Genomic DNA, 26,282 nt, shown 5'->3' on the forward strand with positions numbered 1-26,282 from the left:
CTTTATAAGCAGGCTCTATGGTAGGCCAGAACCTAACCTGCTTTATAAGCAGGCTCTATGGTAGGCCAGAACCTAACCTGCTTTATAAGCAGGCTCTATGGTAGGCCAGAACCTAACCTGCTTTATAAGCGGGGTCTATGGTAGGCCAGAACCTAACCTGCTTTATAGCAGGCTCTATGGTAGGCCAGAACCTAACCTGCTTTATAAGTGGGCTCTGTGGTAGGCCAGAACCTAACCTGCTTTATAAGTGGGCTCTGTGGTAGGCCAGAACCTAACCTGCTTTATAAGTGGGCTCTGTGGTAGGCCAGAACCTAACCTGCTTTATAAGTGGGCTCTATGGTAGGCCAGAACCTAACCTGCTTGATAAGTGGGCTCTATGGTAGGCCAGAACCTAACTTGCTTTATTAGCAGGCTCTATGGTAGGCCAGAACCTAACCTGCTTTATAAGCGGGCTCTATGGTAGGCCAGAACCTAACCTGCTTTATAAGCAGGCTCTATGGTAGGCCAAAACCTAACCTGCTTTATAAGCGGGCTCTATGGTAGGCCAGAACCTAACCTGCTTTATAAGCGGGCTCTATGGTAGGCCAGAACCTAACCTGCTTTATAAGCGGGCTCTATGGTAGGCCAAAACCTAACCTGCTTTATAAGCGGGCTCTATGGTAGGCCAGAACCTAACCTGCTTTATAAGCGGGCTCTATGGTAGGCCAGAACCTAACCTGCTTTATAAGCGGGCTCTATGGTAGGCCAGAACCTAACCTGCTTTATAAGTGGGCTCTATGGTAGGCCAGAACCTAACCTGCTTTATAAGCGGGCTCTATGGTAGGCCAGAACCTAACCTGCTTTATAAGCGGGCTCTATGGTAGGCCAGAACCTAACCTGCTTTATAAGTGGGCTCTATGGTAGGCCAGAACCTAACCTGCTTTATAAGCGGGCTCTATGGTAGGCCAGAACCTAACCTGCTTTATAAGTGGGCTCTATGGTAGGCCAGAACCTAACCTGCTTTATAAGTGGGCTCTATGGTAGGCCAGAACCTAACCTGCTTTATAAGTGGGTTCTATGGTAGGCCAGAACCTAACCTGCTTTATAAGCGGGCTCTGTGGTAGGCCAGAACCTAACCTGCTTTAAAAGCGGGCTCTGTGGTAGGCCAGAACCTAACCTGCTTTAAAAGCGGGCTCTGTGGTAGGCCAGAACCTAACCTGCTTTATAAGTGGGCTCTGTGGTAGGCCAGAACCTAACCTGCTTTATAAGTGGGCTCTGTGGTAGGCCAGAACCTAACCTGCTTTATAAGCAGGCTCTGTGGTAGGCCAGAACCTAACCTGCTTTATAAGTGGGCTCTGTGGTAGGCCAGAACCTATCCTGCTTTATAAGTGGGCTCTATGGTAGGCCAGAACCTATCCTGCTTTATAAGCGGGCTCTATGGTAGGCCAGAACCTATCCTGCTTTATAAGTGGGCTCTGTGGTAGGCCAGAACCTATCCTGCTTTATAAGTGGGCTCTGTGGTAGGCCAGAACCTAACCTGCTTTATAAGTGGGCTCTATGGTAGGCCAGAACCTAACCTGCTTTATAAGCGGGCTCTGTGGTAGGCCAGAACCTAACCTGCTTTAAAAGCGGGCTCTGGTAGGCCAGAACCTAACCTGCTTTATAAGCGGGCTCTGTGGTAGGCCAGAACCTAACCTGCTTTATAAGCGGGCTCTGTGGTAGGCCAGAACCTAACCTGCTTTATAAGCGGGCTCTGTGGTAGGCCAGAACCTAACCTGCTTTATAAGCAGGCTCTGTGGTAGGCCAGAACCTAACCTGCTTTATAAGCAGGCTCTATGGTAGGCCAGAACCTAACCTGCTTTATAAGCAGGCTCTATGGTAGGCCAGAACCTAACCTGCTTTATAAGTGGGCTCTATGGTAGGCCAGAACCTAACCTGCTTTATAAGCGGGCTCTGTGGTAGGCCAGAACCTAACCTGCTTTAAAAGCGGGCTCTGTGGTAGGCCAGAACCTAACCTGCTTTATAAGTGGGCTCTGTGGTAGGCCAGAACCTAACCTGCTTTATAAGCGGGCTCTGTGGTAGGCCAGAACCTAACCTGCTTTATAAGCGGGCTCTGTGGTAGGCCAGAACCTAACCTGCTTTATAAGTGGGCTCTGTGGTAGGCCAGGACCTATCCTGCTTTATAAGTGGGCTCTATGGTAGGCCAGAACCTATCCTGCTTTATAAGCGGGCTCTATGGTAGGCCAGAACCTCTCCTGCTTTATAAGTGGGCTCTATGGTAGGCCAGAACCTATCCTGCTTTATAAGTGGGCTCTATGGTAGGCCAGAACCTAACCTGCTTTATAAGTGGGCTCTGTGGTAGGCCAGAACCTAACCTGCTTTATAAGCGGGCTCTGTGGTAGGCCAGAACCTAACCTGCTTTAAAAGCGGGCTCTGGTAGGCCAGAACCTAACCTGCTTTATAAGCGGGCTCTGTGGTAGGCCAGAACCTAACCTGCTTTATAAGTGGGCTCTGTGGTAGGCCAGAACCTAACCTGCTTTATAAGTGGGCTCTGTGGTAGGCCAGAACCTAACCTGCTTTATAAGCGGGCTCTGTGGTAGGCCAGAACCTAACCTGCTTTATAAGCAGGCTCTATGGTAGGCCAGAACCTAACCTGCTTTATAAGCAGGCTCTATGGTAGGCCCGAACCTAACCTGCTTTATAAGTGGGCTCTATGGTAGGCCAGAACCTAACCTGCTTTATAAGCGGGCTCTATGGTAGGCCAGAACCTAACCTGCTTTATAAGCGGGCTCTATGGTAGGCCAGAACCTAACCTGCTTCATAAGCGGGCTCTATGGTAGGCCAGAACCTAACCTGCTTCATAAGCAGGCTCTATGGTAGGCCAGAACCTAACCTGCTTCATAAGCGGGCTCTATGGTATGCCAGAACCTAACCTGCTTCATAAGCGGGCTCTATGGTAGGCCAGAACCTAACCTGCTTCATAAGCGGGCTCTATGGTAGGCCAGAACCTAACCTGCTTTATAAGCGGGCTCTAGGGTAGGCCAGAACCTAACCTGCTTTATAAGCAGGCTCTGTGGTAGGCCAGAACCTAACCTGCTTTATAAGTGGGCTCTGTGGTAGGCCAGAACCTAACCTGCTTTATAAGCAGGCTCTGTGGTAGGCCAGAACCTAACCTGCTTTATAAGCGGGCTCTTTGGTAGGCCAGAACCTAACCTGCTTTATAAGTGGGCTCTATGGTAGGCCAGAACCTAACCTGCTTTATAAGTGGGCTCTATGGTAGGCCAGAACCTAACCTGCTTTATAAGCGGGCTCTATGGCAGGCCAGAACCTAACCTGCTTTATAAGTGGGCTCTATGGTGGGCCAGAACCTAACCTGCTTTATAAGCGGGCTCTATGGTAGGCCAGAACCTAACCTGCTTTATAAGTGGGCTCTACAGTTGCCTGTAACCTAACCTGCTTTATAAGCGGGCTCTACAGTTGCCTGGAACCTAACCTGTTGTATAAGTGGGGCTCTATGGTAGCCCAGAACCTAATCTGCTGTATAAGTGGGTCTGTATGGTAGCCCAGAACCTAACCTGCTGTATAAGTGGGGCTCTATTGTAGCCCAGAACTTACCCTGCTGTATAAGTGGGGCTCTATGGTAGCCCAGAACCGAACCTGCTGTATAAGTGGGTCTGTATGGTAGCCCAGAACCTAACCTGCTGTATAAGTGGGGCCCTTCCTGTACTTACACATTTAACTCTCAGAACAAAGGTTTGAAACCCATAGCAGTCAGTGGTAACACTAGCTGGCCAGTGTACCATGAAGGTCCAGTAAGATTAAAACAACCAGGTGTAGTGTACTTCCGTACACCAGAGGAAGGTGTAGTGTATTTCAGTACTCCAGAAGGAGGTGTAGTGTACTTCTGTACACCAGAGGAAGGTGTAGTGTATTTCAGTACTCCAGAAGGAGGTGTAGTGTACTTCTGTACACCAGAGGAAGGTTAACATGATCCAGACCACAAATGAAAGTGTTTTTACAGACAAGTCTGATACGTTTGTGTTGTCCTATGGTGTACAACAATAGTACACCTAGTTGGGGAAATCTTATTAGTAAACCATAGTATGGGTGGGGTTTGAACTTAAGGTGGGTGAGTCATGAATTCAAACCCCACCCATACCATGCAATTGTTATGATTTCCTGAGTCATGACTCTTATTAGGCTGGTGTAGTACATTGGATTTGTTTGTTTTACCACTGACTCTTCATGGCTGCCAACCCTCTTTTTGCTAAATTATATACAATTGTGTCAGTGCTTGTATGAACTGTGTTACCAGTCAGTGCTTGTATGAACTGTGTTACCAGTCAGTGCTTGTATGAACTGTGTTACCAGTCAGTGCTTGTATGAACTGTGTTACCAGTCAGTGCTTGTATGAACTGTGTTACCAGTCAGTGCTTACAAGTATGAACTGTGTTACCAGTCAGTGCTTGTATGAACTGTGTTACCAGTCAGTGCTTGTATGAACTGTGTTACCAGTCAGTGCTTACAAGTATGAACTGTGTTACCAGTCAGTGCTTACAAGTATGAACTGTGTTACCAGTCAGTGCTTGTATGAACTGTGTTACCAGTCAGTGCTTGTATGAACTGTGTTACCAGTCAGTGCTTGTATGAACTGTGTTACCAGTCAGTGCTTGTATGAACTGTGTTACCAGTCAGTGCTTGTATGAACTGTGTTACCAGTCCAGCTCAAGACTGGGCTCTGGAAGTAGGAGAAAGGAGAGAAAAGGGTGAAAAGAGAGAGAGAAAAGGAGAAAGAGTAAAGGAATGAGTGAGTATAAAAAATTTTTCCAGTAAAAGTAGACCTTAGACAAGGTTGTATGATGTCACCATGGTTGTGATGTCACCATGGTTGTGATGTCACCATGGTTGTTGAACACATAGCTGGGGTTGTATGATGTCACCATGGTTGTTGAACACATTTATAGCTGGGGTTGTAACAGAAATAGACACTAGGATGTTAAGGAGAGGTGTGGGATTGAATGATAGTGAATCTGGTACATGGTGGGAGTTGTCACAGTTGTCTTTTGTTGAAATATAGGCAAGGAGAGATATTGGGCATTAGAGTGGAAGAAGTAGACTTTTTGGCAGATAGTTTTAAGAGGTGAAGTGAACCATGGACTTGATGAGGGGAAGAAGTTAGATGGTGCATTGAGACATCTGTGGAGCTGAAGAACTTTATCCATGGAGGCAAAAAGGGAATGTACCATAGTGGTATCAGTAATGTTGTATGGGTTTGAAGCATGGGTTTTAAATGTTGCAGCAAGGAGGCTGAAGGCTGTAGAGATGTGTTTGAGGATGAAGTGTGATGTGAATATTCTGAAAATTCAGATTTTTGGCAATTGGGGATGGGGGGGAAGGAGGTGTGGAATTACCAAAAGTATTATTCAGAAGACTGAGGAGTTGTTGAGGAAGTTTAGACATGTAGAGAGGCTGGAGGAAAATAGAATGACTAATTGGGCATATAAATCTTGGGTGGAGGGTAGGAGGTGAACTAGGAAGGTTGGAGGGAGCAGGTAAAGGAGATTCTGAGTGCTATGGGGTTGGATATCCAACAGGCTTGTTTGAGTGTGCTAGATAGGAGTGAGTGGAGGCAAGTGGTTTTTATTTGATGTGCTGTTGGAGTGTGAGCAAGGTAATATTATTGAAGGTATTCAGGGAAACCTATTAGTTGGATTTGAGTTTGGTAAATTTATATGTATATCCTAGGTAGTAGGTTGGTAAACAGCAACCGCCCAGGGAGGTACTATCGTCCTGCCATGTGAGTGTAAAACGGAAACCTGTAATTGTTTTACATGACGGTAGGATTGCTGGAGTCTTTTTTCTGTCTCATAAACATGCAAGGTTTCAGGTACGTCTTGCTACTTCTACTTACACTTAGGTCACACTACACATACATGTACAAACATATATATATACACACCCCTCTGGGTTTTCTTCTATTTTCTTTCTAGTTCTTGTTCTTTATTTCCTCTTATCTCCAAGGGGAAGTGGAACCGAATCATACGAAAACTGAAGCAATATTTCTTATAAGAAATAATGTGAATCCAATTACTCAGTTCCAGCCACCGAAAAATATTAACAAAAAATACATTTTATAGAGAATAACTATAACTTTATGTACCAACTAGGGCATACAAACCCTGAGGTGCCACTGTATATACATTGTGTGCGAGTGTGTGCATGTGCGTGCGTGTGTGCACGTGTGTGTGCGTGTGCACGTGTGTGCGCGTGTGTGTGTGTGTGCGTGTGTGTGTGTGTGTGTGTGTGTGTGTGTGTGTGTGTGTGTGTGTGTGTGTGTGTGTGTACTCACCTAGTTGAGGTTGCAGGGGTCGAGTCCAAGCTCCTGGCCCCGCCTCTTCACTGGTCGCCACTAGGTCGCTCTCCCTGAACCGTGAGCTTTATCGTACCTCTGCTTAAAGCTATGTATGGATCCTGCCTCCACTACATCGCTTCCCAAACTATTCCACTTACTGGCTACTCTGTGGCTGAAGAAATACTTCCTAACATCCCTGTGATTCTTCTGTGTTCTTCAACTTTCAGCTGTGTCCCCTTGCTGTGTCCCATCTCTGGAACATCCTGTCTTTGTCCACCTTGTCAATTCCTCTCGGTATTTTGTATGTCATTATCATGTCCCCCCTATCTCTCCTGTCCTCCAGTGTCATCAGGTTGATTTCTCTTAACCTCTCTTTGTAGGACATACCCCTTAGCTCTGGGGCTAGTCTTGTTGCAAATCTTTGCACTTTCTCTAGTTTCTTTACGTGCTTGGCTAGGTGTGGGTTCCAAACTGTGTGTGTGTGTGTGCGTGCGTGTGCGTGTGTGTGTGCATGTGTGTGTGCGCATGTGCGCATGCGTGCATGCATGTTCACTTGTGAGCATGCATGTCCACACACATACACTTTCTTTCGTTCAACACACTGGCCGTATCCCACCGAGGCGGGGTGGCCCAAAAGGAAAAACGAAAATTTCTCCTTTTACACTTAGTAATATATACAGGAGAAGGGGTTACTAGCCCCTTGCTCCCGGCATTTTAGTTGCCTCTTACAACACGGATGGCTTACGGAGGAAGAATTCTGTTCCACTTCCCCATGGAGATAAGAGGAAATAAACAAGAATTAGTAAGAAAACAGGAGAAAACCCAGAGGGGTGTGTGTATATACATATATGCTTGTACATGTATGTGTAGTGTGACCTAAGTGTGAGTAGAAGTAGCAAGATGTACCTGAAATCTTGCATGTTTATGAGACAGAAAAATGGACACCAGCAATCCTACCATCATGTAAAACAATTACAGGCTTTCATTTTACACTCACTTGGCAGGATGGTAGTACCTCCCTGGGCGGTTGCTGTCTACCAACCTACTACCACAGGATGGTAGTACCTCCCTGGGTGGTTGCTGTCTACCAGCCTACTACCTAGAACACACATACACACGCGTACATAATTGAAATGACCCTGGAGGACAGAAGGACCAAGAGAGATATGATAACAACATACAAAATACTCAAAGGAATTGATAGGGCAGTCGGAGACAGCTTGTTTGGGAGATAGGAAACAGGTAATTTAGCTAGAAGTAAGACACAGATGAGTCACAGGGATGTCAGGAAGTATTTTTCTTCAGTTAAGGGTGGTTGGGAAGTGAAATGACCTGTTTGAAGAAGTGGTGGAGGCAGGCTCCATACATAGTGCTATGAATAGGTATGACAGAGCCCACGAGGCTAGGAGAGAGTGAATCTGGTAAGCGGCAAGTTGAGAGATAGGGCCAGGAGCTATGACAGGGCCTATGAGGCTAGGAGAGAGTGAATCTGGCAAGTTGAGAGACAGGGCCAGGAGCTATGACTCAATCTCTGCAACCACATATAGGTGAGTACATACATATACACATGTATACTGTACTTACTTAAAAGTGTTGCTTTGTGAATGCTGCAAAATTTCTTGCATTGCATCTCTTTTGGCTTTAGAATAAAGTACAATGATCATACATAAAGTACAATGATCATACATAAAGTACAATGATCATACATAAAGTACAATGATCATACATAAAGCTGTTAACCTAGCGAGTTTCAGACAGTAATATAATGAACAAACTTTATGAATGTCTTTAATGTGAGCAACATTGTCTTAAAACATTATGATCAGGTGATGCTTCAGAGGCTCTCTCATTGTCTTTGAGATAATAAGCTAAGACCCCTGGGGGAGGATCCATAGATGCTAATGAAGGGCTCTTGATTCTTGGAAGCAGAGCCACTACCCTCTTGTATTAAAGCTGATTCCTCTGATGCTGTATGACCCTTATGGGTTTAATGCTTCCCCAGTGATTATAATAATAATCGACACGAGGACATCACTTGATTTTGAATTTATTAATTGTATGCTACAACTTGTTTAATTTTTAAGTGAATAATAATGCACTGAACATTAGCAGAGAAGAGTTCTAATGTTCATTTTAATACCACTTAACTCTCCACTGTGTTCTGTTGTTCATGGATGCTAACAGTGCTGTTATATTGTTCATATATGGCACCAATGTTATGATCATATGTGACACCAATGTTGTTGCATTGTTAAAGGATGGCGTCAGTACTGTTCATATATGGCACAAGTATTGTTATTTTGTTTGTATACGGCACCAATGTTAGTTTCCACTCCTATTGCCATTTAGAAATTGCTTTAGTCCTCTTTTTAATACATGTTAAACCAAGTTAAGATTAGACACCCTTGCATCATCGCAGACCACTAGTCTAGTGTTGAATTCATCCTGGTATAATATGTATGTAGTTTGTCTATATTTTTTATTGTTCAAAATATTCTTTGATTCATCTTGGTGTGGATCGAGGAAATCTCACATGTAGGTATCATCATAATGTAGAAAAGAGGCTGTATATTTAATCTCCGTCTGAGAGTTTGGTATATTATGTTGGCCCATTGTTCAAATTTGAGTTTGTGTGCCTTTGTCAGTGTTACCAGTGCTGTGTAAACATCTTGCTATGTGCGTAGTGGTGAAACATGCAAGAATAGCAATAGGTTAGGAGGCTTCAGGCAAACATGCAAGAATAGCAATAGGTTAGGAGGCTTCAGGTAAACATGCAAGAATAGCAATAGGTTAGGAGGCTTCAGGTAAACATGCAAGAATTGCAATAGGTTAGGAGGCTTCAGGTAACCTCTTTCAGGTATCAGGCTAGTGTGGTAGTGTCAGTACATTATGTATTTTAATTTTAATAAAGTGCATTAGGGAAACCAAATATATTAGGTTGCCTGGAAAAATGAAGATTAAGAGAGTATACTGTTCGTAGTAGTAGTAAAATGCAAACCATTTCCTCTTCAGTATCTCACTAGTTGAAAATTGTGTGTGCATTTCAGTAAAATACTTTTAAAAGTTTGTGTTTCTTGTCTCTTGTTTTTTTTTGTGTTTTTTTTTTTGTTTATGAACCATCTTCCATGCCCAACTAAAATGGGGTGGAACGGTTGACTAAGCCTCTCTGGAAGTTGCAACACAGTCTGTCTTCCATGGCTCTGGAAGCTGCAACACTGTCTTCCATGGCTCTGGAAGCTGCAACGCAGTCTGTCTTCCATGGCTCTGGAAGCTGCAACACAGTCTGTCTTCCACGGCTCTGGAAGCTGCAACACAGTCTGTCTTCCACGGCTCTGGAAGCTGCAACACAGTCTGTCTTCCACGGCTCTGGAAGCTGCAACACAGTCTGTCTTCCACGGCTCTGGAAGCTGCAACACAGTCTGTCTTCCACGGCTCTGGAAGCTGCAACACAGTCTGTCTTCCACGGCTCTGGAAGCTGCAACACAGTCTGTCTTCCACGGCTCTGGAAGCTGCAACACAGTCTGTCTTCCATGGCTCTGGAAGCTGCAACACAGTCTCTTCCATGGCTCTGGAAGCTGCAACACAGTCTGTCTTCCATGGCTCTGGAAGCTGCAACACAGTCTGTCTTCCATGCTCTGGAAGCTGCAACACAGTCTGTCTTCCACGGCTCTGGAAGCTGCAACACAGTCTGTCTTCCACGGCTCTGGAAGCTGCAACACAGTCTGTCTTCCATGGCTCTGGAAGCTGCAACACAGTCTGTCTTCCACGGCTCTGGAAGCTGCAACACAGTCTGTCTTCCACGGCTCTTGTTGAGCAAGGCTTATCTGACTAATCCTTTCTTGATTGGTAGTTTACTTTGGCCTTCTTACCTTCTGCTTTATACTAAGACTCTTCTACTAGGCTTGGCCTATGAGCCCTAGTATTACTTTTCTCTTTGGCAAGAAGAGGGAGGAGAAAGCATTCAGATTGAAAACTGTGTGAAACAAGAAAATTGATGAAAGGAATCAGAGAATGTACTATGTACTGATTTAGAGGTAGTACAGTTGTGTGTTTTATTAGTGTTCTGAACTTACAACACACCAAAATGTAATAAATATTTCTATGTTTCATCAACAATTATACAAATTTTATAAAATAATCCACGTTTTGAGTGGTGAATGATACATCCAAGATGAGCCAGGTGTTTTGTAAGTTAACAGACACTGGATGATGTGTTACATGGTTGAGGATTAGGTACACAAGTCTGTAATAGAGTTGTCTTTGAGGAAAATAGTATTTGGAACACATCAATAAATGTGTAATCTCTTTGTTTATAAAATGCGAAAACACTCGTCCTATAAAAGTCTTCAAAACAAGACAGTATCATTGTATGTGTGCATGAGTGTGTGCTGCTCATGATCGTAAACTTAACAAAATCTAAAGTTTACTCCTGGGCTTTAGGAGGATGAGTCGCCTGGTGTGCGCAGAGTTCGGAGGGACCTTAATAAGGCCTCCATCAATTCTGAAACGTCCTCAAACAACTCATCTGACCAAAACAAGGACCTTGATGACCCAATAATTGGTCCAACCACTCGACGTGCATGGAATGACTGGTGTTCCAGTTCAACTCTAGTAAATTCTTCCTCATCAGCAAAAACAACACCAAAAGGCTCATCTTGTCGAAGCTCAGCAGACGAGAATGATGAAAATGTCAACAATGGGGCAACTCGACATACAAGTGCCGGAACACGGAGGAGAAATACTCAGAGAAGAGCAGCAGCGTCAAAACCATCTATTGTGGATGACCCTGACCCTCCTGTGGCGGTGAGTCCTCTTCTCACCTTCCTCATTCATGCCCTCTTCTTACACCCACTTGCTCTTGCTTCTGTCTCTCTCCCTCTCTCAATCTCTCTCTTAATTCTCTCTCTCTCTCTTGTCAAAAGGATTTTTTATTTTGTATTTCACTCCTTCTCCATTTCCATTCTCTGGTGCATAAAAACAAAAACTAACCTGCTGAAATTAGCCAAAATAACAGTGCAACTTGGTATTGTGTCTAATGCATTTGTAGGTAATAATGTGTGAAGTGTGGCCAAATTTTAAAGATTGTTACCACTACTAGACCAGCATGTTGTGGTATATCACTACACATTAACAATTTAAGACATTCTTAATTGTGTGGCTTGTCTCTCTTTAACAGACTCGTGGCCCTAGACGTACAACCCTCGGCAACAGCAGAAGGGGAGGAAAGAGATCACATCGGTCAGGAAAGAAACCTATCAAGATCAATGGACTAGACCTTCTTCATACACAAACCTTACTCAGCACAAATTCTGATGGTTAGTTCAGTCGAGTCAAGCAGGCATTATTAATTGTCAGGTCATTCTTAACTTATAACAGTTTTGTTATTTGGGAAGATGTACAAATGCACCTCATGAAACTATGCATATACAGTGCTTGCATTCATCGTAATGTAGTGCCTTTCTTCTGAGGAATGGGTTTTTATCCAAGGAATTCCAGCTACCCTTTTTCCCTCAAATCAAACATGATTTCCACCTATTCCCCAGGCACCGAATGATTCCTAGTTTTCTCTCTTCCTCATGTTTATAAGACAGTAGATTACAGCCCAGGAAGGAGGGTGTGGCCATCACGAATGGCTGAATGCTGTGGGTTCAAGTCCATTTTTTGATGGCTTGGCTCTCGCCCTAGAATTACCACCCTCCTCTTTTTTCCAATTTCTCCTCTCCACCTTCCACACACTATTCTTCTCACAGTGAAGCATAATGGACTTGCACATTAACATAGTATTTTTTTTTTATGCTGCAGCTGTCTCCCAACGAGGCAGGTTAATCTGACAAAGAAGAACATACTTTCACTATCACTCACTCAGTCACTGTCTTGCCAGAAGCACACTGATATTACAGTTCAGACGACCCTCCAAACCTCAACATGCCCTCACCTTCTTCAGAGTGCAAGCACTGTGCTTCCAACCTCTTCATAAATGTTAACCTTGCTCATACTCCAACAGCATGTCAAATCATAAAAACCATTTGCCTCCAGTTGCTCCTCTCTAACATGCTCGCACAAGTCTGTTGGATGTCCAACACACTGGGACATCCAGTAAAATGCATCATTGTGATTGTAATGTTTCACATTATGATACTGTCTTCATATTTTACTTCCCATTTATGATAATCCCCATTATGCCTTGCCATAAATCTTGCCCCATTTCCTCACCATGATAATCGCTGCCTTTCTGTCTCCCCGGCTAACTCTCGAAATAGAAAATGTTTAAAATACTACTGACCAAATATATAGTAGTGTGTATTGTAACTTCTACCTTTGTTCATGCTCTTGATAACTTGTAAGTAAAGTTGATTTAAAAACCACAGATATAGCCCCAATAGATAAAGGTGCATAAAAATACTGCAGTATATATCCTACTCTAGTAATGTATACACTGGAGTCTAGATTATATGTCATTCTAGCTCATAAGAATGTATACATGCAAGTGTTCAGAAGAAAAAATAAATTGAGAGAGATCCAGTTTGAAATTGAGTATTCTGAATTTGGACTTTCCATAAAACATTCATTTATTCAGAAAAGAAATGGCAAAATTTTATGAAATCCCAATTAAGAATAAGCAAATGCATCTCGATAGGAAAATTTAAAATTTCAGGGATCAATCTTAAATAAAAACTTATTTTTTCCTTTGTGTGTGAAAGAATGCTGACCACTAATAGAATTCTGATCGAGAGATCTTACTAGCATGTTTGTGTCCCAGTTATTAGCAAATTAAATTTGATGAATGTGCTGTAGTTATACAAGACTTCATGTACCAAAATTCTAGTCTGGGCAGCTTAAAACCAATATAATTCTGACTTAGATTAAGACATATATATGAATATATTTACAAGATATTAACTTGTCTTGAGCTGCAACATTTTCTTTGCATCTGGAAAGGTTATTTATTCATGCAACTTGTTAACATTGGATCTCAAAATGCATCCACTCTTCAAAATTAACAGCTAATGGAAGAAAAAAACAGAGAGTGTGAAGGTAATGTTGTCAAGAGTGAGAGCATTATGAAGCAGCGATCATTATGTGAGAGCAGTTCTCTGACATCCTATTACAGGCTTCTGCAGTTATTACCTCTATCATCATTTATAGTCCTCTGCAGAAAGTGTTCATTAATATGTTGTTTAACTTGACTATATTCCTCAGTATTGCATAGATATATCCAGCAAGGATGCTGTGACTAAAGAAGTTAGTACAAGAGAAAACAAGAGCTTATGCTCGATTTCCATAGTAATGCTTCATGATAACACAGTGTATTGGTACACAACTTTGTACAATCCATTTTATTTAAAAAAAATTTTGGCTGATACAATGAGTGATATTACTGATCTGTTGTTTTTATTTAAGAGATATGAAATGTGGATAGTATATAGTAGTTAGATTGTTGATAAGACTTACAGTAGAAGGTGAATGAACATCACGTGCCTTTAGGTGTTGATCTATGTGCACTGTCTTATTCGCTTCTTTCTTGTATATAAAATACTGTTAATATTTTCTTAAAATGTATATATTGTATTATATAATCTAGGTTCTTAACCCATGTCTGATTTTAGTGGCCATATAATGTTGTTGTTTGTGTTGTTGCATACACTGCAGGCAAGTCACCTACTTTCAAAGACCCCGCGCCAGGTTGTGTTGATCAGAAGTTGTCTCTCTTTACGCCATCCACCGTCAGCGGTATTCTTCGACATGAAGAGTTGCCCATCCCACCTTCAGACACCCCTTATGCATTAGAAGTGTTGTTGGATGTTTTCCGCCAACAGTTTCTTAATATGCTAGACTCCATCAAGAAGCCAGAGTACAAGGATTTTGTGATGCAGCAAATAGAGGCCGAGAAGGTAAATTCTCTTCATTAATAGTAAATTATATCCAGCCTCTCCTCACTTAATGATGGAGTTCCGTTCCTGAGACCACATCGTTAAACAAATTTGTTGCTAAGTGAGGAGCATACTATGATAGTAGTGAGTGTGTGTCGACCATCTTTGATATGGTTTTAATGTCACCTTTGCACCATTTATAACATTTCTGGTATATTTTTAAATGTTTATTCAGTAGTTTACTGTTTATTGAAATAAACAGAATAGGGAAAATTAGCTCTAATATACATTTAGGTATGCATACTGGTCAGAGAGCCCATCGTAAGTCCGAGGCGTCGGTAAACGAGTACGTCTCTTAAGTGAGGAGAGGCTGTATAGGGATTCATTTCATGTTTTTAAGCATTTTTGTTGTAGAACATTACACTGTAAATAAGTAAAAGTGCAATGTAAATTCTATGCTGTATAATTATGAAGAGTTGATTTTCTGTAAATTCTACGTATGATGGAGTAATTTATTATATAACCTTGTTAAACAATTCTTGACTAGTAGGTGAATATGATGCATGTAACACTTAGTTATCTTTATTGTGGAGATATTTCATCAGTCAGTGGTTTTACCAGTACAGAAAATAATTAGCAGAGATGATGTAAAGTTTTTGAGGTTATCAGTCCCTCAGCATTTAGGGACTGATCACCTAACATTACCTCTTCACTGTCTCCAGTAATTATTCTATGTATTAGAGTAATAAAGCCACTGGTTGGTAAAACATCTGCACAATAAAGATACCCAAATGTTGCACATGTCTTACTTAGATAATTCTTAATTACAATACAGTGGACCCCCGGTTTACGATCACCTCCCAATGCGACCAATTATGTAAGTGTATTTATGTAAGTGCATTTGCATGTGTACGTTTGGGGGTCTGAAATGGACTAATCTAATTCACAATATTCCTTATGGGAACAAATTCGGTCAGTACTGGCACCTGAACATACTTCTGGAATGAAATAATATCGTAAACCGGGGGTCCACTGTATTATACTGTGTCTTGTTCATTATTATGAATAAAGTATTTCTATATTGCTGAAAAAATGACAAATAACTTTGTTCCCAACAAAGGAGAAGAACAAGTCCTTAAAATCACGAGCAGCGCAGCTTGAACGACAAATTAAGGTTCTCATCGATGATTCTGTGGCTCTTCTGCGGTCGCGTATCTCTGAGCTGGGCATGACGGCAGCCAACCCTGAAGACTTGTTAAATAGAGCTAAGGTAGTTGTGATTTACATTGTATTGTTAGATTTAATTAATGCTATTTTAATGTATAAATTTTTTTTCTTATATGATACAGAAACCTTGGTAGTAGGTTGGTAGACAGCAACTGCCCAGGGAGGTACCACCATTCTGCCAAATGAGTGTAAAACGGAAGCCTGTAACTGTTTTACACGATGGTGGGATTGCTGGCATCTTTTTTCTGTCTCGTAAACATGCAATGTGTGGTGTAAATATTATGCAGAGAATTTGAAGTGTGGAAATTAGGAGGAGGTGTGGGGTTACTAAAAGTATTAGTCAGAGGGCTGAAGAGGGGCTGTTGAGGTGGTTTGGTCATTTAGAGAGATTGGAACAAAGTAGAATGACATGGAGAGTGAATAGATCTGTAGGGAAAGGAAGGCGGGGTAGGGATCATCCCCGAAAAGGTTGGAGGGAGGGGGTAAAGGAGGTTTTGTGGGCAAGGGGCTTGGACTCCCAGCAAGCATGCATGAGTGTGTTAGGAGTGAATGGAGATGAATGGTGTTGGGGACCTGACGAGCTGTGAGCAGGGTAAGATTTTGTGAAGGGATTCAGGGAAACTGATTAGCCGGACTTGAGTCCTGGAAATGGGAAGTACAATGCCTGCACTTTAAAGGAGGGGTTTGGGATGTTGGCACTTTGGAGGGACATCTAAACTGTCGTATCTGAGCGCCTCTTCAAAGACAGCTATTATGTATGAATGATGGTGAAAGTGTTGAATGATGTAAGTTTTTTCTTTCTTTCTTTTTGGGTCACCCTGCCTTGGTGGGAAACGGCCGTGTTAAAAAAAAAAGCATGCAAGACTTCAGGTACATCTTGCTACTTCTACTTACACTTAGGTCACACTACACGTGCATGTACAAGCATATATATACACACCCTTCTGGGTTTTATTCTATTTTCTTACTAGTTTTTGCTTATTTCCTCTTATCTCCATGGGGAAGTGGAACAGAATTCTTCCTCCGTAAGAGGCGACTAGCATGAGCACCATGCACTAGGTTCTTTCCAGGATCCTTCTTACATTACACACAGCTATACCTACCTTGGCAGGAGCACCAAGCACTTGGTTCCTTACAGGTTCCTCTGTTAATAGAATGTAGAAAAGTTGGGTCCCCCAGTCCAGTCACCAATTTTATTGCAGGGATTTTGGGCTGTGTGCATCACAGAGTGGTAGCCACTGGGATCACCACATCCTCTGGATCTAAGTGGTGGCCAGTGGGATCACCACATCCTCTGGATCTAAGTGGTGGCCAGTGGGATCACCACATCCTCTGGATCTAAGTAGTGGCCAGTGGGATCACCACATCCTCTGGATCTAAGTGGTGGACAGTGGGATCACCACATCCTCTTGATCTAAGTGGTGGACAGTGGGATCACCACATCCTCTGGATCTAAGTGGTGGCCAGTGGGATCACCACATCCTCTGGATCTAAGTAGTGGCCAGTGGGATCACCACATCCTCTGGATCTAAGTAGTGGTCAGTGAGATCACCACATCCTCTTGATCTAAGTGGTGGATAGTGGGATCACCAATTCCTCATTCATTAAGTAATTGAGTGACTTGAAATCTTTTGTAATTAATTGATTAATGTCATTATTCTATCAATATTTTCATGCTTATTTGTATGGATGTGAGCTTAAAATTTTAATATTTATTGCTTATTAATTATTAAAGCAAGCAATGATTAACACATGCATAACCCACAGGAGATTGTATGGAGACACAAAGAGCTTCAAGCCAATGTGTCTTCACTTCAGCAGCAAGTAACATCAGCGGAAGATGAGCAAGATAAGTTAGTGAGGCTGAGACAACACGAGATCATCAACAAGTATAGAAGGAATGGACTTGTTAATGGAGTGAGTGAAGATACTTTACCACAGAGTCTTTTCTCGTTGATGGCTCAGTGCCTTTGGCTGAGTTAGTGACATGGATACTTGTGTTAGATGTATATGGCTGAGTTAGTGACATGGATACTTGTGTTAGTTGTATATGGCTGAGTTAGTGACATGGATACTTGTGTTAGATGTATATGGCTGAGTTAGTGACATGGATACTTGTGTTAGATGTATATGGCTGAGTTAGTGACATGGATACTTGTGTTAGATGTATATGGCTGAGTTAGTGACATGGATACTTGTGTTAGATGTATATGGCTGAGTTAGTGACATGGATGCTTGTGTTAGATGTATATGGCCGAGTTAGTGACATGGATACTTGTGTTAGATGTATATGGCTGAGTTAGTGACATGGATACTTGTGTTAGATGTATATGGCTGAGTTAGTGACATGGATGCTTGTGTTAGATGTATATGGCTGAGTTAGTGACATGGATACTTAAGTTAGATGTATATGTATGTATGTGGCCTTTATTAATCTTGTTTATAATTTGCAAAAAAATATAGAAATTATGCCGTCTCAAGGATTCTTGAAAGAGCACCTTGGATATTTTAAAAGAATATGCTGACTTGGCTATCATATTTAAAGGAGCTTTCAGATGGTGCTAATGATATCTTAGTTTAAAAAAGTGTGATTTTTTTATAATGTCTGGGAAAATATATGGACCTGAATACTTTACCTTAGAATATGTAAAAATGTTGAATCAGTGTACTTTTTATTAACTTACAGCAGTTTCTTAGTTTTGGTTCATAGAAAAATATATATATATTTTTTTTTTTGAGGGGGATTATAATATAATGTACACAAATAACCCGCACACAGGAAAGAGAAGCTTACAATGATGTTTTGGTTTGACTTGGACTTCGTAAATGGTCCAGGTGGGACCGAGATGTCGTGGTAAAGTTCTTTCTCCTATGTGCAGGTTATTGGTACATTGTTCCTGTCATGGTATTGTGCCTTTTTTTTTTCTTTCAAAATATAGAATAAATTAAACTATTATTTTTTATATCCAGAACTTCATGAAGTGTTTATTTACAGAGTCTGGATGTGTCTCACCTAACTCAGGAGTTCATCTTACGGGAAATATCTCAAACTTTGTCACAAAGGAAAAAACTTCATTCTCAAGTGTCTAGACTGGAATCTGAAGTCAACAATCTTGAGAGTACTGCCCCTGATAGTGCCCGCACTACCACTGCTGCTCAGCGCGCTGATAAGTCTCCAGGGAGGCATAAAACCAGACACCGGAGTCGCAACCAAGAATGGCCAAATATACCCGATGTTGGGAAAATTGAAGAGAAAAATCCAGAAATCTTGGCTCAGAAGATTTTGGAAACTGGGAGACAAATTGAAGCTGGACGTATCCCTGCATTACCTGTTGGGACGGAAGTTAGAGTGCATGATGGGCGTGTACCCGTTAATGTGGAAAACATACGTGGACAACACCTGACAGAACCCAGGCAAGCTGATACTCGAACCCAACCTCCTCATGTGAACCAGGAACCTGGGCGGGTGGTAGTACTATCCCAGAGGTATATCCCAGTTAATATACTACCAACTAAGCCCGAGTTGCTCCAACAACCTGAAACCAAGTATCAGCCTCCTTTAGTTCGACTTCCTTCCGAGAAGAACCAAAGATCTTTCTCCATGATCCGTGCTCATGAACCTCCCAGAGTTGCAGATTTTGAAGATCGTCTGAAATTGATTATTACAAATGTTTTAAATGAGGACAAACCTCTATCACAAGCAGTGCCTCCTAGACCGTCCCCTTTAACATCACAAGCTCACTCTCCTTATCCATCACCTGGAGCAAATCGCTCTGACAAGAGGGATAATCGAGAGAGAAGAGGAGAAATCCGGGAGTTACGGGAATTAAGAGAGTCAAAAATTGGTCAACCCGATTATACACAAGTATCGCCTGCCAAATTAGCCCTTAGACGTCATCTCTCTCAGGAGAAACTTGCACTGGAATGTAGTTCCCCGGGTGCCCATAAAACTTCAACTATCACTAGAAATGTTGGAGATCTTATAAGTAGTGAAGTTGAGCGTACTTTAGAGATTTCATCTCAGTCTATCATCAATGCAGCCGTTGATATGACTATCTCAGGAAAGCCCATATCTCCACGTCCTAATTCCCGAATATCAAGAATAGTGGAAGAGAGTTATGGCAAGCCTCACACTCCTGACAATGTTGATAGCCGTCAACAGTCGCCAGCACTCAGGATGGTATATTCTCCAATTTCTCGTCCCAATAGCACCGAGTCACTCCCTCCTACACCACATACACCACAAGCAATAGAAGGTCTTATGTACCCTAGGGTAAAATCACCGAGAGGCCCACAGTTTGAAGAAAAGCCACGTATGCCTCCACCAGTACCATCACCAGGGAGAGATGGTTTAGAGGCACGGCTTGCATCCATGTATGGCAATAAGTGTCCCCCATCCACCCCGCCCACCTCCCAGGCCACTCCACCCCTAACTCCTGCAGGGCCCATAGTGTCGGCTGATGCTAGTAAAAATCGTACCATAACACTGCCGAGAACTGAGGCGGCACCTGTCCATCACTTTAATGAAGCTAGAGGGTTGCCAGTTGATGGCCCTGTTGAGGGTCTTGCTGCAACATTGCATGCTCGTTTCATCAACAGACCTCATCTTCAAGCAAAGGTAAGGACTTCATATTTGTTGTATCTGAGTACCTCTGCAAAGACAGTGATTATGCATGAGTGTTGGTGAAAGTGTTGAATGATGATGAAAGTTTTTTCTTTCTTTTTGGGTTTTTATTTCTTTTTGGGTCACCCTGCCTCGGTGGTGGTCTCTGTCTCGGTGATTGTTGCTCTGCCTCGGTGGTTGTCGCCCTGCCTTGGTGGTTGTCGCCCTGCCTCGGTGGTTGTTGCCCTGCCTCGGTGGTTGTTGCCCTGCCTTGGTGGTGGTCACACTGCCTTGGTGGTGTGCCCTGCCTCGGTGGTGGTCACCCTGCCTCGGTGGTGGTCACCCTGCCTCGGTGGTGGTCACCCTGCCTCGGTGGTGGTCACACTGCCTTGGTGGTGTGCCCTGCCTCGGTGGTGGTCACCCTGCCTCGGTGGTGGTCGCCCTGCCTCGGTGGTGGTCACACTGCCTCGGTGAAGAATGCAGTTTCTGATCGGTTTCAAACCCTGGGTGATGATGTATCTTAGAGAAAATTTGGATTAATCTTAAACAGTGTAGATGCCAGTTTGTAAGTTTTCTGGAAGAAACTGTGAAAATTGAAATATTGATTTTTCTGAGAAAATTTATGACTGCCTTGTGAGATTGGCTTCAAACCTTCAACATTGATATCTCTGACTTAGAGGAATTTTCAGATTGGTGTTGGACTATGTAGGTGCCTGTTTGAAAAATTTTACTCAGTCCCTCATGGTCCTATCTGGGTATCTCATGGTCCTGTCTGGGTATCTCATGGTCCTGTCTGGGTATCTCATGGTTCTGTCTGGGTATCTCATGGGTCTGTCTGGGTATCATGGTTCTGTCTGGGTATCTCATGGTTCTGTCTGGGTATCTCATGGTTCTGTCTGGGTATCTCATGGTTCTGTCTGGGTATCTCATAGCTCTGTCTGGGTACCTAATGGTTCTGTCTGGGTATCCCATGGTTCTAACTGGGTATCTCATGGGAGGTATGTAAATTCCAGTTGCTTAAGAACAAAGACCATTTTATATTATAGGTTTTGTAGATAGTTTGAAATAAAATATATCTGACAGAAGTTAGCTGAAAGTTAATGAATAATCACATTTTTATGTAATTTTTAAGTTTTGGGACTTTACTGAGCCCTTAGATATTACATTTTCATATGATATTATTCTAGGGTTTGTCATATACTCGGCTACAGTGTTCTTTTCTTACTCTGTTTTTATATATAAATTTTATATAAATATATGCTTCTAAGCTGTTGTGTTCTGAGCACTTCTGCAAAAACAGTGATTATGTGTGAGTGAGGTGAAAGTGTTGAATGATGCTGAAAGTATTTTGTTTTTGGGGATTTTCTTTCTTTTTTGGATCACTCTGCCACGGTGGAAGACGGCCGATTTGTTAAAAAAAAAAAAAATTAAGACACCTTGTTCAATTGGCTTTCAATTTTTGAGGGTAAACTAGGGAAAAGTTCATGGTGCTCTTGGCATGTGCAGGTGGTCTATGATCAGTTTGATATCGATTACTCCCTATTTTGGTTCCCATGTGATAACTCTAGGAAGTCTCTTCTGACCAGCTTCAGACTTTCAACCCTGATGTAACCTACTTTGAAGACGGTTGGCATTGTTATTGCAGTGTGTTGATCTCTATTTGTCAATTTTATTATTAAAATGGTATGGTATTTATGTTGCAGTTTTTTAACTGTAGCGTCAACATGCCTCTGGCAAGACAATAGAGCGAGTGATGAAAGTGTTTCTTCGTTTTCAGGCCACCCTGCCTCGGTGGGAAATGGCCGATGTGTTAATAAAAAAATATATACATGCCTATTATGAATGGCTGGTGCAGCTTGTGAGAAGGGTGACACTTTTAGTAGGCAACCAGCAGCAACAGCCTGGTTGACCAGGCTAGCACCAGATGAATCTGGTCCATGGCTGGGCTCTGGGAGTAGAAAAACTCTCATAACTCATCAGAAGTTATACTTCCTGGTTAAAAAGTTGAATTTTTTCAAAACTGATATTTTTTTTTTTTGTGCATTAGAAATAAAAATGAATACTTGGTAATTGTATTGTTTTCCTAGGTGAAAGAGGAGCCTGTAGACATCAGGGCCACAGAAGATGATCGAATGAAGCGCAAGATGCGGTCCCCACCCCCAATAACTATGGCAATCCCACCAAAGAAACAACACTACTCTGAGGGCCCACCATCCTCTAATTCCTCTTCCATTATGACTCCACCTCTCTCGAATGTTTCTACGTCTGTAGCGTGTGTCGAGCCCAGTCCGTCATCTTCTGTACAGTCCTCGCCCTCCTCCACTAAACCCTCCATCATTGTCAGTCAACCCACTACCAATCAACTTAAGACTGAGCCTCTGGATAAAAAACCTGATGGTAAGATTTATTCATTAAATTTTTTATTTAATGTTTTCTGTAAAAGAATATTCTATATTGCTACTGCTTAATGTTAATGTTTAGATAAATTATTTCCTATAAAGTATTCCTTTTTTTAGAGTAAATTTTTTGTATCTGCTTGTTTCAAAGTTTTACTTTAGATTATAATTTGAATTTAGTTATTTTCCTGTTCTAATGATCCCTAAGTTGTGTAGTTACACATTCACTGGATTCTCTCAGGTGTTACTTTTTGCATTATCTTGCTTTATTTCCTGCAGTAATTGTTTTGATGCATTACATCTTCCCCTCCCCTTGTTTTATGCAACACTGTTGTCACGACAGTAGGACGCTTGACTCTGCTTTCTCTTCCCTCCTCCCTGACAGCCCCCATGCACACATCAGAATCTCCTCTACTAAACCAACATTTAAGGTACCACTGAGAACACATTAAAATATTTGAGTCTTGTAAATGGACTAGAAATATTGTGTTCGAACATGTAGATTGATAGTTCAACACAAGTGGCAATTATTTCTTACCCAAAATAAATGGGCCTTTTTATGTTGCCACAGATTAGGTTTATAATATGATGTATAATTTTTTGCATTTATTTAAGGCATGGGCTGTATTCCATGTTCCAAGAGTTCACTTTCTGTTATTGACATGAGTTCATATTTTCTCTACTTCCCATATCTTGAACGCTGTGTTCTTGGGGTCCCTCTTGGATCTTCCTGTCCTTGAAGGGGTAGTAATATTTAGGAATTTCCATCGATATTTCAAATATCGTAGAGTACAGGAGGACGTTAACTTACAAGTTGAATTCCTGGTCTGTTAACTTGAGTTATTTGTGTAGAAAACAGTATTATGTCAAAGATGGATATGATTTATATGTGTACACGCTGCAACTTTACACTTGTAAAACTTTTAGTTCTTAAGATCCTCTGTTTGCAGGTGCTAATGTGAGTGACTTGAGGCATTTGTAAGTTGAGGACCTCCTGTAATAAATATTTTTTTACAGAAACACTTAAGACATTTGTCTAAGGCTTTCACATGCTGGTTTGTCTAAAGGAGTTTTTCCACTTGCGTGAACTGAAAAACAAAAATGTGTGATAAGATAATTGTTCTCAAGATTTAAATTTTCTTATTGTGAATTATGGTCAACTACGGCCTCTTGGCTCTTCATGGGAAATGCCTTGATGCTATTGAAGGGCTCCTCACACAAGGTATTAGAACTACGCTCCCCTTCCTTGGATCAAACCTGATTATGTCCCATTCCCAGGTGCTGTATGATTATGTCCCATTCCCAGGTGCTGTATGATTATGTCCCATTCCCAGGTGCTGTATGATTATGTCCCATTCCCAGGTGCTGTATGATTATGTCCCATTCCCAGGTGCTGTATGATTCCTGTGGGCTTAGTGCTTAGCCATGAATATAAAAATAATAATATGGTTCCTTGGGTTAAAAAAATCGTGAATTCTGTACTGGATGTACTGATAACATAGACTGCAGTGTTATTTATCTCTTACTTGAAATATGACATGCATACCTCTGGCAAGACAGTGAAAGTGTGAATGATGGTGAAAGTTTTTCTTTTTCGGGTCGCCCTGCCTCAGTGGGAGACGGCCAGTATGTTAAAATAAAATAAGCACGTCTGTGGTTGGTTTTGAGGTTTCTGTCCCTGCAGCTCAGCCTGAGGTGTGTGGGGGTGAGGAATACTTTACATATCTTTAGTATATCCTAAGTTACACTACCATGTAATGATCCTTTGTTTTTTAATTGGGTGCACAGCCTAGCTTCATTACATCAGGATATGCTTATCTAGTGATAGGTCATCTGATTAAGACTCATGTCGGGAAACACCATGCGTTGTTTACCAGCGAATAAACCACCATGTTTTTGGGGTGGTGTGACATTGTAATTTTTTTTTTCTCCCTAGATTCAAACCACATTGTGACGAGGAAGTACCATGCTCTTGAGGTTGAGATGGTCAAAGCAAAACTAATATTTAGCTAGAAATAATCACCGATAGTCAAAGCATAACAAATACAGTGGTACCCCGAGTTTCGTACATGATTCGTTCCAGAAGGCTGTTCGAGTGCCGTAACCGAATGAATTTGTTCCTATAAGGAATAATGTAAATTAGATTAGTCCTTTTCAGACCCCCAAAAATACACTTACAAAAGCACTTACAGTAATACACTTACATAATTGTTAGAGCTCGGAGCTGTACAAAACTCGGGGCACCACTGTATTCCGTTAGCAATAATCAACATGTGCATTGTACAGGTGTTTGCTGCAACAGAAAGCTAACATTCTCGTAGAAAGCATTTCCAAATTGGAAAGGATTCCAAATTAAAATTCTGAGCATTTGGTCTTCAGAAAAGTGAATTTCCAAGAAAAAAATTTGAATTAAATTATTTTTTTTTAAATTTGAGACAGTGGTAAATAATAGACCAGACTAAGAGAGAAACTGTTAGTATTGTAATAGTAGTTACAGTGGGGTTAATCTGATGATCCAGGCTAGGAACTGTAATAGTTACAGTGGGATTAACCCGATGATCCAGACTAGGAACTGTAATAGTTACAGTGGGATTAACCCGATGATCCAGACTAGGAACTGTAATAGTTACAGTGGGGTTAACCCAATGATCCAGACTAGGAACTGTAATAGTTACAGTGGGGTTAATCTGATGATCCAGACTAGGAACTGTAATAGTTACAGTGAGGTTAACCTGATGATCCAGACTGAGGAGAAGTGTTGTGCTACTTACATCAGTATCTTCTACAGCAGTGTAGTTGTGCAACTTTTGTCAGTATCTTCTATATCAGTAGAAGATACTGATGATACTGGACATCATTCCTGCTTTTGGTGATGATATTTAAGAGAACATATTAGCAGTTTGGAGGGATATGTTGTGTATCTTTATATGTGTATACAGTGGACCCCCGCATAACGATTACCTCCGAATGCGACCATTTATGTAAGTGTATTTATGTAAGTGCGTTTGTACGTGTATGTTTGGGGGTCTGAAATGGACTAATCTACTTCACAATATTTCTTATGGGAATAAATTCGGTCAGTACTGGCACCTGAACATACTTCTGGAGGGAAAAAATATCATTAACCGGGGGTCCACTGTACTTCTAAACTGTTGTATTCTGAGCACCTCTGCAAAAACAGTGATAATGTGTAAGTGTGGTGAAAGTGTTGAATGATGATGAAAGTATTTTCTTTTTGGGGATTTTCTTTCTTTTTTTGGGTCACCCTGCCTCGGTGGGAGACGGCCGACTTGTTAAAAAAAAAAAAAAATATGTGTTCATTTTCTATATGAACTAAGTTACTGAACACTGTATTACCTATCAAGATAAACTTTTCCCCTAAATTTTTGTAGAATTTCTTAGCAGTGCTTGGACATAGATGTCAGTAAAGGGCCCATAATATTTACCTTTATTGCAAGTCGGAAGGAATAAAAAGGCACAGTACTGTGGCTGGAACAATGTGCAAATAACCCCACACTTGGGAGAAAGAAATTTGTGACGATTCTTCTATCAGACTGAAATACAGTGGACCCCCGGTTGATGATATTATTTCATTCCAGAAGTATGTTCAGGTGCCAGTACTGACCGAATTTGTTCCCATAAGAAATATTGTGAATTAGACTAGTCCATTTCAGACCCCCAAACATACACATACAAACGCACTTACATAAATACACTTACATAATTGGTCGCATTGGGAGGTGATCGTAAAGCAGGGGTCCACTGTATTGTCATCAGTTTTTCTCCATTGTGCAGGGTATCTGTGTATTGCAATTCAACTTTGACATTTCTCTGTATTAACCAGAGGTCTCACG

At 41.7% G+C, this 26,282-nt stretch overlaps 1 protein-coding gene across 10 annotated transcripts in view; it reads left to right on the forward strand.

The window, feature by feature from the left end:
* The window catches only part of gpp (DOT1 like histone lysine methyltransferase grappa), a 409,864-nt gene that overhangs the window by 341,060 nt on the left and 42,522 nt on the right, over positions 1-26,282 (forward strand). For 6 of the 10 annotated variants that reach the window (XR_011394677.1, XM_070104816.1, XM_070104817.1 and 3 more), the window contains 7 exons: positions 10,772-11,134; positions 11,508-11,646; positions 13,973-14,223; positions 15,323-15,472; positions 17,197-17,346; positions 18,425-20,047; positions 22,120-22,429. Coding sequence is in view for 9 of the 10 variants with exons in the window: in XM_070104816.1 (XP_069960917.1) it covers positions 10,772-11,134; positions 11,508-11,646; positions 13,973-14,223; positions 15,323-15,472; positions 17,197-17,346; positions 18,425-20,047; positions 22,120-22,429 (2,986 nt within the window). In the remaining variant the exon portion in view is untranslated. The remainder of the gene's footprint in view (positions 1-10,771; positions 11,135-11,507; positions 11,647-13,972; positions 14,224-15,322; positions 15,473-17,196; positions 17,347-18,424; positions 20,048-22,119; positions 22,430-26,282) is intronic. The other 4 variants (XM_053798787.2, XM_070104818.1, XM_070104821.1 and 1 more) reach the window with 2 other exon arrangements.

Source organism: Cherax quadricarinatus, chromosome 95, assembly GCF_038502225.1.
Source record: "Cherax quadricarinatus isolate ZL_2023a chromosome 95, ASM3850222v1, whole genome shotgun sequence".
Lineage (NCBI taxonomy): Eukaryota > Metazoa > Arthropoda > Malacostraca > Decapoda > Parastacidae > Cherax > Cherax quadricarinatus.